This window comes from Coregonus clupeaformis, unplaced genomic scaffold (assembly GCF_020615455.1).
Source record: "Coregonus clupeaformis isolate EN_2021a unplaced genomic scaffold, ASM2061545v1 scaf0047, whole genome shotgun sequence".
Taxonomy (NCBI): domain Eukaryota; kingdom Metazoa; phylum Chordata; class Actinopteri; order Salmoniformes; family Salmonidae; genus Coregonus; species Coregonus clupeaformis.
This window is the reverse complement of record NW_025533502.1, coordinates 458,736-470,761: the sequence shown is the minus strand read 5'-3', so window position 1 is coordinate 470,761 and position 12,026 is coordinate 458,736. Positions and strand designations below refer to the sequence as shown.

General features: G+C 43.6%; 1 protein-coding gene across 1 annotated transcript; it reads left to right on the top strand.

Moving 5' to 3' along the window:
• The first annotated feature begins 4,315 nt into the window (after positions 1-4,315).
• On the top strand, positions 4,316-7,858 carry LOC121551199 (suppressor of cytokine signaling 3-like). The gene is made up of 2 exons (XM_041863745.2): positions 4,316-4,526; positions 5,319-7,858. The coding sequence occupies exon 2, from the start codon at positions 5,480-5,482 to the stop codon at positions 6,113-6,115; it is 636 nt and encodes a 211-aa protein (XP_041719679.2). The 5' UTR covers positions 4,316-4,526; positions 5,319-5,479; the 3' UTR covers positions 6,116-7,858.
• The last annotated feature ends 4,168 nt before the right edge of the window (positions 7,859-12,026 follow it).

Sequence of the window (12,026 nt, the reverse complement as noted above, 5' to 3'; positions counted from 1 at the left end):
TTCACTCAAAATCTCACGATAGATGGCCCCATTCATTCTTTCCTTTACACGGATCAGTCGTCCTGGTCCCTTTGCAGAAAAACAGCCCCAAAGCATGATGCTTCACAGTAGGTATGGTGTTCTTTGGATGCAACTCAGCATTCTTTGTCCTCCAAACACGACGAGTTGAGTTTTTACCAAAAAGTTATATTTTGATTTCATCTGACCATATGACATTCTCCCAATCCTCTTCTGGATCATCCAAATGCACTCTAGCAAACTTCAGACGGGCCTGGACATGTACTGGCTTAAGCAGGGGGACACGTCTGGCACTGCAGGATTTGAGTCCCTGGCGGCGTAGTGTGTTACTGATGGTAGGCTTTGTTACTTTGGTCCCAGCTCTCTGCAGGTCATTCACTAGGTCCCCCGTGTGGTTCTGGGATTTTTGCTCACCGTTCTTGTGATCATTTTGACCCCACAGGGTGAGATCTTGCGTGGAGCCCCAGATCGAGGGAGATTATCAGTGGTCTTGTATGTCTTCCATTTCCTAATAATTGCTCCCACAGTTGATTTCTTCAAACCAAGCTGCTTACCTATTGCAGATTCAGTCTTCCCAGCCTGGTGCAGGTCTACAATTTTGTTTCTGGTGTCCTTTGACAGCTCTTTGGTCTTGGCCATAGTGGAGTTTGGAGTGTGACTGTTTGAGGTTGTGGACAGGTGTCTTTTATACTGATAACAAGTTCAAACAGGTGCCATTAATACAGGTAACGAGTGGAGGACAGAGGAGCCTCTTAAAGAAGAAGTTACAGGTCTGTGAGAGCCAGAAATCTTGCTTGTTTGTAGGTGACCAAATACTTATTTTCCACCATCATTTGCAAATAAATTCATTAAAAATCCTACAATGTGATTTTCTGGAGAAAAAAAAAATCTCAATTTGTCTATGATGAAAATTACAGGCCTCTCTCATCTTTTTAAGTGGGAGAACTTGCACAATTGGTGGCTGACTAAATACTTTATGTGTGTGTGTGTATACGTGTGTGTGTGTGTACGTGCACGTGCATGTTAGTCCCCTGTAGCTCAGTTGGTAGAGCATGGCGCTTGCAACACCAGGTTTGTGGGTTCGTTTCCCACAGGGGAGCAGTATGAAAATGTATGCACTCACTAACTGTAAGTTGCTCTGGATAAGAGTGTCTGCTAAATAACTAAAATGTAAATGTAATGTTTGTGTGTTAATCTGTGCTTGCGTACGTGTGTGTCTACCCAGCCAAGCCTCTCACCCTGTGCTTCAGATGTCCTGCCAAATGCTCAGAGAGCACACAGGAACAACAGAGGAGAGCAGGCAGTCACAGTTACAGGTCAGTTAGCAGTAGACAGGCCATGCTGACCCCGGACTGACCAGATATCTGACCACTACCCTCCAGTTTAAGTACACACAGACCATAGTTGTTGGCAGACAGACAATGAATCATTGCGGAACTTGTATTGTGTGTCATCCTCCACCCCGCTGTTTAACTCATTTCTTTCAATGTTTAAAAATTAATTCCTCTCAGCCTAGATTGTAAAAATTATGATTTACTCTTTAAACTGAAGAAGAATGTGATAATGCACTTTAAATAAACTCATTTGGTTTTCATTTGAATTCAATCTGTTCTGGTGTCGGTGTAGGCTACAATTTGATGGCTTCTTTGACGTCTGCCAGGTGTCTAAGCCAATGAGATCTCTAGCCTGGCTGTGTGATGAGTTCCTATGACTTCCTCTTTCCTGGTTGGGCTAACTCACCACCACTCCTCTCTATTCACATCCATTCTTCCCCCAGGAGGGCCCAGTAACCAGCCGTGTGCCTGTCTCACACTGATGACACAACAGGGTTTTCTGGAAAACAAGTGGAATCCAGTGGAGTTGTCTTACTGGCTGCTTCCCCCCCCTAGACTGAGACCCAAATGGCACCCTATTCCCTATGTTGTGCACTTATTTTGACCAGGACCCATAGGGCTCTGGTCAAAAGTAGTGCACTTGAATAGGGTGCCATTTAGGACATATACCTAGTCACCCAACCTAGAGGTCTGATCTGAATCACCAGGCACCTGACTCACCTCTATAGACACAGCTGGCTCTCTCCAAAGCTTATTATTAGCTGTGCCGTTATGGCGTCATCCCCCCTGCCAGTGCTGGGCCTAGTCTTTTGGGGGCCCTACTCTCTCTCTCTCTCTCTCTCTCTCTCTCTCTCTCTCTCTCTCTCTCTCTCTCTCTCTCTCTCTCTCTCTCTCTCTCTCTCTCTGTCTGGTGTCTTCCCTCCCTGGGCTGATGAATATTAGAGTGTGGACATTGAGGTGGGTGAGATGGCAGGGAGTGGTGGAAACCTGGCCTGGTCACACCAGAGTTTGAACCCAGGTCTCCTGCATGCCACAAGACAGTAAGTAGCCCTCTGAGTTAATGCCTCTGCATTACTTTGGGGAGCCAATGCAACTCTTCAGATCTCTCTGGCAAGGTTACTCACCATTGAACCACCTTCCTTACCCTAGCCTGGCTGGTTATACCCTGGGTTAATCTACCTACCCATCCCCAGGGCTTGTGTCAGTCAGATCTCTGATGAGTAAGCAGGAAGGGAGAAACAGAGGATGATGAGTAGGGAACAAGTCACACATTACAGTACATGGAGACAGGGAGTGTAACACTAGGTCTGCATCCCAAATGACACCCTATTCTCTATGTCGTCCACTTTAACTCTACCTACATGTACATATGACCTCAATTACCTCGACTAACCTGTGCCCCCACACATTGACTCTGTACTGGTACCCCCTGTATATAGCCTCACTACTGTTATTTTACTGCTGCTCTTTCATTTATTTTTTACTTATTTATTTTTTACTCAACACTTTTTTTTCTTAACTGCATTGTTGGTTAAGGGTTTGTAAGTAAGTATTTCACTGTAATATCTACACCTGTTGTATTCGGCGCATGTGACAAATACAATTTGATTTGATGTGACTGCTTTTGACCAGAGCCCTATTGATCCTAGTCTAAAGTACTAGGGTGCCATTTCGGACACAACTAGAATACACTCCGCTAGGTCAACATCTTACACAACAAAATGTAGATCATGTGATTTACTCTATGGGAGTTTAGTGTCACTGTTTTTTTGTTTTGTGATTAGCTATTACATATTTACATCTTCCTGTAATGTCCCGAATTTCCCAACTCCTTTCGTTCAAATGTATACTTTGATTTAATGATTCAAATGATATTAAGAATGAAATGGACATGTCTATGAGCAGTGTGAGCATGTCGTAACTTGGTCCAAAGATCTCATAAAGCCATCTGTTCAGTTGGGATCTTGCCATGATAACTAAGCTGTATAGGATATAGGGCGGCAGGTAGCTTAGTGGGTAAGAGCGTTGTGCCAGTAAACGAAAGGTCGCTGGTTCTAATCCCCGAGCCGACTAGGTGAAAAATCTGTCGATGTGCCCTTAAGCAAGGCAAATAACCCTAATTGCGCATGTAAGTCGCTCTGGATAAGAGCGTCTGCTAAATGACTAACATGTAAATGTAGGATAGTAGTCTATGAAAAGCAAAGGGATGTAAAAATGTTGCCAGTTCTAAAGAAACTGACAGCCATTTCCAAAGAAACTATGTCCCTATAATAAAGTTATAAATGTGCCTATAAAGCTCGAACTGTCCAATCAAAACATATTGGCGCCCTCTACGGGGCACTGGCATAGCATTCAGCCGCTGCCAGAGGGGAACAGCCTCTACGGGGCACTGGCATAGCATTCAGCCGCTGCCAGAGAGGAACAGCTTGCATCTCCGTGTTCTGTCTATTCTACCAGGAGGCCCATTTACCAACCACTGTCAATAGTGCTCAGATTAATTAAAGTACTTCTTAAAACGTAAAATGTATCAGATCATGTGATTACCTTAAAATGTTTGTTTTTTTTAGATGTATTTTTCACTATATAGGCCTTTTCTGCAAACCAATAGGTTGGACATATTGATTACCTTAGAATGTTTATAACATGCTAAATATATAGTGGTATTATAATGCAATTAGTGCATTATAATAACATTACTATTACCAGCAAAGCTAATACAATATGGCGGTAACAGACCGTTTTTACATGCAATTCGCTGCAGGAAAAGTTATTGCTTTGAACTCCATAACTTCATTTTGGAGGAATAGCGGGGGAGGGGAGGACTTCTCTGTTGAATACCAGGAATCAAACTATTTCTTACTGACAATCTGCCAAGAGGCCCTTACTGGAAAACAAAGGGGGTGGAGCCTCCCGACACGTTATGAGCGCTACTCGCTAGCGCTTAGTGTTCATAAAGAGGCAACTGATGTACGATCAATGTCTAGTCAGTCCAATGTAGAACACAGACAAAGTACAAAACTGGCACTGTAAACGACATTGCACATCAGCAAGGATACAATTGTTACAATTTGAACAACACAAGACATCAAGCTCAAGGAAACAAATATGCTCAAGGGATTGAAGCAATTGGATAAACTTTCAAAGCGCCAAGTGTACAGAGAGAAACCGTAAAAGGTAAGAAATAAGACATGATATAGTTTAAAAGTAGCAAAGGCGAAGACAATGTATCATTATAATACATTAGCGATTTTTTTCATGAGATTTTTGTATGTAAAATGACGCAACAGTTGAAGGATTCCGCTCACCAGGCTGCTCGACATTACTGGAACTGACCGCCGTGACTGAGCCCGAGGGCATAGATAAAAAAACTACTTTCCTGTAAATTAGTAGGACAGAGCACACGGTAGCCTAATTGCAAATCACTTCTATTCTTCTACTGAAATATAATGTTTTCACTTTCACCTTTCACATGCAATAGCCATATAGGCGATTTGTCGTAAATAATATGGTTATAAATCATGCAGCAGTGCGTAATTGGAGTGACGATAGCAACATGAGTAGTGTCGAATCTTATTACTTCGTGTGGTTCTCAATAGTCCGCGACAGGACAAAAAATAGCCAGGGCCTCATTGGTAAAAATTTTCCACTATGTAACCAGAGAATTTTAATTATAATATTTGAAATAAAAATTAAAGCATCATCTTTGCCTGAGCCCTACATGGGTTGAGGAGTATTAGATTATTCTTAATCCTAAAACAATTACACTATAAATAAACCTTTTATCGACTGTTATGTATTTCTATAATTAAAATGATAGAACTGGATATCTTGAGTTGATAAACTCGAAACTAAACGTCAGTTCTTTGGATCATATTGCCCAATGCCCTGAGGTCCACTCAATGACCAAGTCACTCCACTCTGAGCAGATACTTTTGATACTGATGATTTTCTCTGCTTTATCTCCAGGACTATCCTCTCCAGACACAACAACAACAGAACTAAAGGGCCTTGACCTCTGTAGGGGGATTCGTGACCTCTACTCCCCGACCTCCTCCTTCTAGTCTTCTGCTGTCTGTGTGGTGCCCAGTGCTCACCAGACAGGTCGCAAAGACGCGGTGCGCAGCGCCATGGTAACCCACAGCAAGTTTGACTCCGTCATGAGCAGCAGCCCCTTCGACACCACCATGCGGCTGCCTCACCGTTACAAGACCTTCAGCTCCAAGGTGCAGTACCAGCTCGTCATCACCACCCTGCACAAGCTCCAGGAGAGCGGCTTCTACTGGGGCTCCATCAACGGCAAGGAGGCCAACGCCATGCTGGCCGCCGAGCCCGTCGGCACCTTCCTGATCCGCGACAGCTCCGACAACCGACACTTCTTCACGCTCAGCGTCAAGACGGTGTCTGGCACCAAGAACCTGCGCATCCAGTGTGACTCCGGGTCCTTTTTACTCCAGACGGACCCCAAGAGCATGCAGGCTGTGCCCCGCTTCGACTGCGTGCTCAAGCTGGTCCACCACTACATGCCACCCACCAAAGGGGCTTCATTGGCAGGGAACACGAGGGGAGGGAATGCCTCCTACTACATCTACTCTGGAGGTGAGAAGATCCCTCTGGAGCTCCTCAAACCTTTCTCCTCCACTATGTCCAGCCTGCAGCACCTATGTAGGAAAACGGTCAACGGACACCTAGACATATCCAGCAAACGGGACCAGCTTCCCCACCCACTCAAAGAGTTCCTGCAGGAGTACGACGCGCCCATCTAGGGCACTCTCTGGACATGTAGTGCCCCTGATGGGCATCAGACTTGATTAAGGTGTTATGAAGGGGACTTGGGTCGTTGTGAGAGACAGTGTGGCAGTACCCCGCAGAACTGGGGGGGAAATATGACTGTCTGTATCTGTGTCTTAAAGGGATAGTTCACCCACATCAGGGTGAAGAGGCAGAGGGGAAGGTAGCAGCCAGTCAGTCTGAGAGAGTAAGAAGAAGATGCTTGGTGATGTGGTTCTCACTAGGGCTGTACTGTAGCTACCTCCCAAGCCCAGGAGTGATGAAACGTTACCATGAGGAGTAGAGCTATACTGGTCCACCATCAGCCAGTCACTCTCAACAGGCTGCCAACCAAAAGAAAAGAAGTGGGCGTCGTCATCAGACTTTCCAGTCTCTCATTCATGCAGGGAGAAAGAGAGAAAGACAGACAGAGAGAGCGAGAGAGAAGGAGCGAGAAGGAGAGAGAGAGAGAGAGAGGAGGAGTGGTTCATTGAGAGGCTAAACGGACAGTCGGCGTGCTGCTAATTGGTTCAGATGTGTGTCAGTCAGGCCTTCGATTGGACCAGAAAATAACTATTTCCCAACATAACTATTTCCCAACCTCAACTCCAACCTCACTGCATGACTAATAACTTCCTCCCAAGGTCCGCTCTCTCTCTTCAGTCTATGAAGGCTCTGTGCCAGCATCTTGCCTGCCTTCATGCCTCTGATGAAGCACACATTCCCACTGCTGCTAACCATGGGGTCTGGCTGTGGCACGGCACCGGCCTGAGACACACACACACCAGCCTCTGCTATCCAATCAACCATTACAGCAGGACTGGCTGTAATGACTGTCTTTAGCTGGCTGTTGGATATTAGTCATGGACATTAGCCCTGAGCCTGGAAGTATTAAACACGTTGGTCGGAGTGCCAAGCTTTTTGTCCCCCTCTGGGAAAACTGGGATCTCTGCCTCAGCCTTGCCAGGAAACTGCCTAGCAACAGGAATTCTAACCCATGTTCCAATGGGGACATTCACCATCACCACCTCCAACACCACACTTTGAGTCAATATTTGTAATAAGCCAGATCTGCAAACCAATTATGACCCAAAGTTACAGAAGTGTAAAGCACACAAATGGCCGAATAGAGAAAATGAACTTTGAGACTTAAAGTGTTGATGATGTGTGTAATGATTGGTTCATTGGCAGGGCTTTTCATATGAACATGCCAAACCTGCCTTGAACTCGCCAACAAAAAACGGTTTATTGACAGAACAACAAATACTTGCATGACAAAAAAATTAATGAGGGGTTGCTTTTAAATTTGAGATAATAGCATCACTATATAAAGACGAAATAGAGTCAGGGTAAGCCCTCAGTGGATAGGAAATATTCCCAGATGAATGTGGTGGTATTTGTGCCACAGACAGGATACCAGATATCGCTTGTTATTGAATGTATTAAAATCTGAGAATCTCTCTTCCTCTCAAAGAGCGCATCTAAGGTTCATCCTGTTCTATTTTCTTGCTTAAAACCAGACAATGTTTACATGACTGACTGAAACATTGAAAGATGTTTTCTCCTGTCTTTTATAAAGATATTCATTAGACTAGCCAGGTGACTGGCTGCAGTAGAAGCATGAACGACATCTGAAGAAAAAGAGAGAAGCAAGCGGAACTAAAAACTTTGCACATATTTATATTTATATGACATTTCAATAATTTATAATAAAGAGCACTATTTTTCTATGAATTAAATCCTTGTTGTGTGACCTTGTTTGGGGAGTGGGGGTACAACATACATGACTATACGTTTCGGGTATTTTACACAAGATCCTCATCACTACAAATGTCTAAAACATCCCACCTTTTGTCGATGAGACAAGAAGTCAGAACACATAACATCAATACAGCTGTGTAGAAATAATGGTGGATTTTTATTCATTTCATCGTCGTTTACTACATTTATTTAACAGGAACCATGCACATTAATTAACATTGAATGACTTAGCCAGCCAGCTAATTGTCACCGGTAGTCTAGTAAATTCAACACTACAAACATCAGCACATAGAGTATCACATAGACAATTCAAATAAAGGTTTTTATCTTTTCATTATTATTTCACTAACAGCTAGACTTTTAGGGGTCAGTTTCCCAGACATAGAAGCCTAATCCTGGACTCAAATGTGCTTTTTAGTCCTGGACTAGGTTTAACCTGTGTCAGAGAAACCAGCCTCTAAAGTGACTGTTATCTAAACAGATTAGGATTCATTCATCTCTGTATCTAAGCTGTTGTCTAAGCCCCTCCCTTTACCATGCAAAGTGTGTGGTGGATCCAGAGAATTACACTAGAAGCGATAGAGTGATATCCCCGCCCCAAGCCTCTGTTCTAGTGAAAGAGGACCTCCCTAAAACCCTGTATAGAGACATCATGGAGGCTGCTGAGGGGAGGACGAAAGGAAGGTATCAAACATATATATAAAACAAAAAAACGTGCTTTGATACCATTCCATTCACGCCATTCCAGCATTATTATGAGCCGTCCTCCCCTCAGTAGCCTCCTCTGAGAGACATTACATTCTCATGTATGTTTAGCACGAGAACGACTATACTATAGGAGTTGGCGAGACAGCACAAACCAATCTGTGACCAGGTTACTAAAACACAGGGCCCTAGACACATTATTACCCCTGCATCCACCACCCAACCTAAAGGAGTGGGGTGAAGTTGCCCCTAGATGCTGATCCTGAGTCAGTTCAGCATTTTCTCCACTAATGGTTAGTGTTGATTGGGGGCAGGGGGAAGCTGATCCTAGATCTGTACGCTGGAGCCAACCAAAAGGGGCCTAAACAGAGACAGCACTAATCCTTGTTTACTGTTACCCTGCTACAGCCACACCCTGTAATCAAGCTTGGTGCTGCAAGCCCTCCAAACTATGTGTTGTCAGTCTCTGGGACTATGTGTTGTCAGTCTCTGGGACTATGTGTTGTCAGTCTCTGGGACTATGTGTTGTCAGTCTCTGGGACTATGTGTTGTCAGTCTCTGGGACTATGTGTTGTCAGTCTCTGGGACTATGTGTTGTCAGTCTCTGGGACTATGTGTTGTCAGTCAAGCCGTATAGAAGATAAATAAATATAGACACACAGGCGTATCACAACCGGCCGTGATTGGGAGTCCCATAGGGCTGCACACAATTGGCCCAGCGTCGTCCGGGTTTGGCCGGTGTAGGCCGTCATTGTAAATAAGAATTTGTTCTTAACTGACTTGCCTAGTTAAATAAAAGTAAAATAACAAAATACAAAAAATATAAAAAGGCGTGTGTGTGTCTGCCGGCCATGAATCCAATCCTCTCAGATTACATGTTCTGTGTTGTGGTTCACTTATCAGGAAATGAATTCAACCGGCATTGAAAACGACCTAGAACTAGAAGTCTCTGTTCCTGCTTGAAGGAACAGTGTGTGTATCTGTCTGTGCGTCAGAAAGTGTGTGTCTGAAGAACCAAGTCATACCAATACAGAAAGAAAGAGGTGTGTTTGAGTTCCTCCTCTCTAGTGTCTGTCACATGGGAGAGAGGTGTTGGTCGGTTGGCTGCTGCCCTGGGATGCAGACAATAAGCATTGACTTGGCAGTGGTCCCACTACAGAGGAGATTGTCAGTGGTTCTTGGGCCTGTATAAGTGACTTGCTATCATGATTATGGATAATCTTGAATGAATCATGAATAATGATGAGTGAGAAAGTTACAGACGCACAAATATCATACCCACATCCAAAATGCTAACCTTCCCTGTTATTGTAATGGTGAGAGGTTAGCATGTCTTGGGGGTATGATATTTGTATGTCTGTAACTTTCTCACTCATCATTATTCACAATTCATTCAGGATGATCCATAATCATGGTAGCATCCACATGAATATAGAAGTGTTTAGAAACATATTATATTCTTATTTACAATAAAAGTGACTCCAAAATGACACAACACATTATTTACCATTAATTTCTATTAGGCACAAAATAATCTGAAACACAATTTAAACAAACAGCAAATGCATCCAACAAATGTGTAGAGTCACAAGCTTGATGTAGTCATTGCGTGCTATGAATATGGGACCAAATACTTAACGTTTTTCTACTTTAATGCACATAAGTGAATATGGCCCAATAATTCTGGTCTCCTAAAATGAAGGGACTATGTACAAAAAGTGATGTATTTTCAAATCGGTTCACCCGATATGGATGAAAATACCCTCAGATTAAAGCTGACAGTCTGCACTTTAACCTCATAGTCAGTGTATAATTTAAAATCCAAAGTGCTGGCGTACAGAGCCAAAACAACTAAAAATGTGTCGCTGTCCCAATACTTTTGGAGCTCACTGTATCCTCCATTGCCATGGGAGAGTGCAGACAGGAATCTTAGGCTGAATCCCACACGGCACCATATTCCCTATATTATAGTGCACTACTAGGGTATCATTTGGGACGCACACACTTAGTTTGCACACCACAATTTACTGCATTGATGTATAGCTGGCCAATAACCTGCACTACAAACCTCTACTGTATATTCAACCTATTTACGGTAAGGAGCTCCCAGCCTCAGCTCTCTCCTACCTGCTTTCAGTGCAGTTTATTGGGTCTGCTCAGATAACAGCCAATCTAGGGAGTTAAGAGACCCGTGGAGTCTCTGAGGTGATTTGTACTGTGCAGGGGAGTTCTGAGTATGACTGGTAAAACAGCACAAATGCTTTTCTCTGTAATTTTGCCACTGAGGTGAGATCTAAGGGAGGTGAAACATAGTCATTTACAGCCAATATATGAATCACAGTAATGCACTGAACTACTGCATAGTGATACAGTATAGGTAAATATAGGTACAGTGGATATGTTTGGTTATTGTACTGCATGTGTGTTGTACTGTACATAAAATATCAATGACTGGGAAGAAAAAACTGCTGACTGCAAAGTCTGTCAGGCAAAACTGATCCCAGATCAGCACTCCTACTCTGAGGAGCTTTACGAATGCGGGCCCTGTGAGTAGTGATGTGTGTGATAGAGTTGGAGCGATTCCAGAAGAGCCTGCACGCTGATGTACTGATGAGAAATAGATAGGTTTATATTAGCGTCAGACTCAATCATCTCCTTCCCTCCCCTCCTATTCCCCACCTCATTCCCCTACCAAGGAACGAGTGATGAGGGACTATTGTGAACAACGATAGGGAGAGAGGAAATGATAGAGGGGAAAGTTGACAAAAGTGCTGAGTGACGGGAATGTACACAGACAGATCTGGGCTCAGGTGAAGGTCGTGTTGTGTTACTGTGGTTTCTGATAGTTTACTGTACAGTATGCAGTGCTTGCACGGTAACCACTGTATCCATCTGATCTAGGAGGAAATGCATTGTGGCTAATCTGAACTATCTGAAACAGTCTCCATTTAAGACACATAAATGGATATCAATCAGAAGTCAGAAGTTAGGATCACCACTTTATTTTAAGAATGTGAAATGTCAGAATAATAGTAGAGAGAATTATTTATTTCAGCTTTTATTTCTTTCATTACATTCCCGGTGGGTCAGAAGTTTACATACACTCAATTAGTATTTGGTAGCATTGCCTTTAAATTGTTTAACTTGGGTCAAACGTTTCGGGTACCCTTCCACAAGCTTCCCACAATAAGTTGGGTGAATTTTGGCCCATTCCTCCTGACAGAGCTGGTGTAACTGACTAAGGGTTGTAGGCCTCCTTGCTCGCACACGCTTTTTCAGTTCTGCCCACAAATGTTCTATAAGATTGAGGTCAAGGCTTTGTGATGGCCACTCCAATACCTTGACTTTGTTGTCCTTAAGCCATTTTGCCACAACTTTGGAAGTATGCTTGGGGTCATTGTACATCTGGAAGACCCATTTGCGACCAAGCTTTAACTTCCT

What these genes read in the sequence shown, in the direction of transcription:
- LOC121551199 (XM_041863745.2), top strand. Translation starts at nt 5,480, where the DNA reads ATGGTAACCCACAGCAAGTTTGACTCCGTCATGAGCAGCAGCCCCTTC.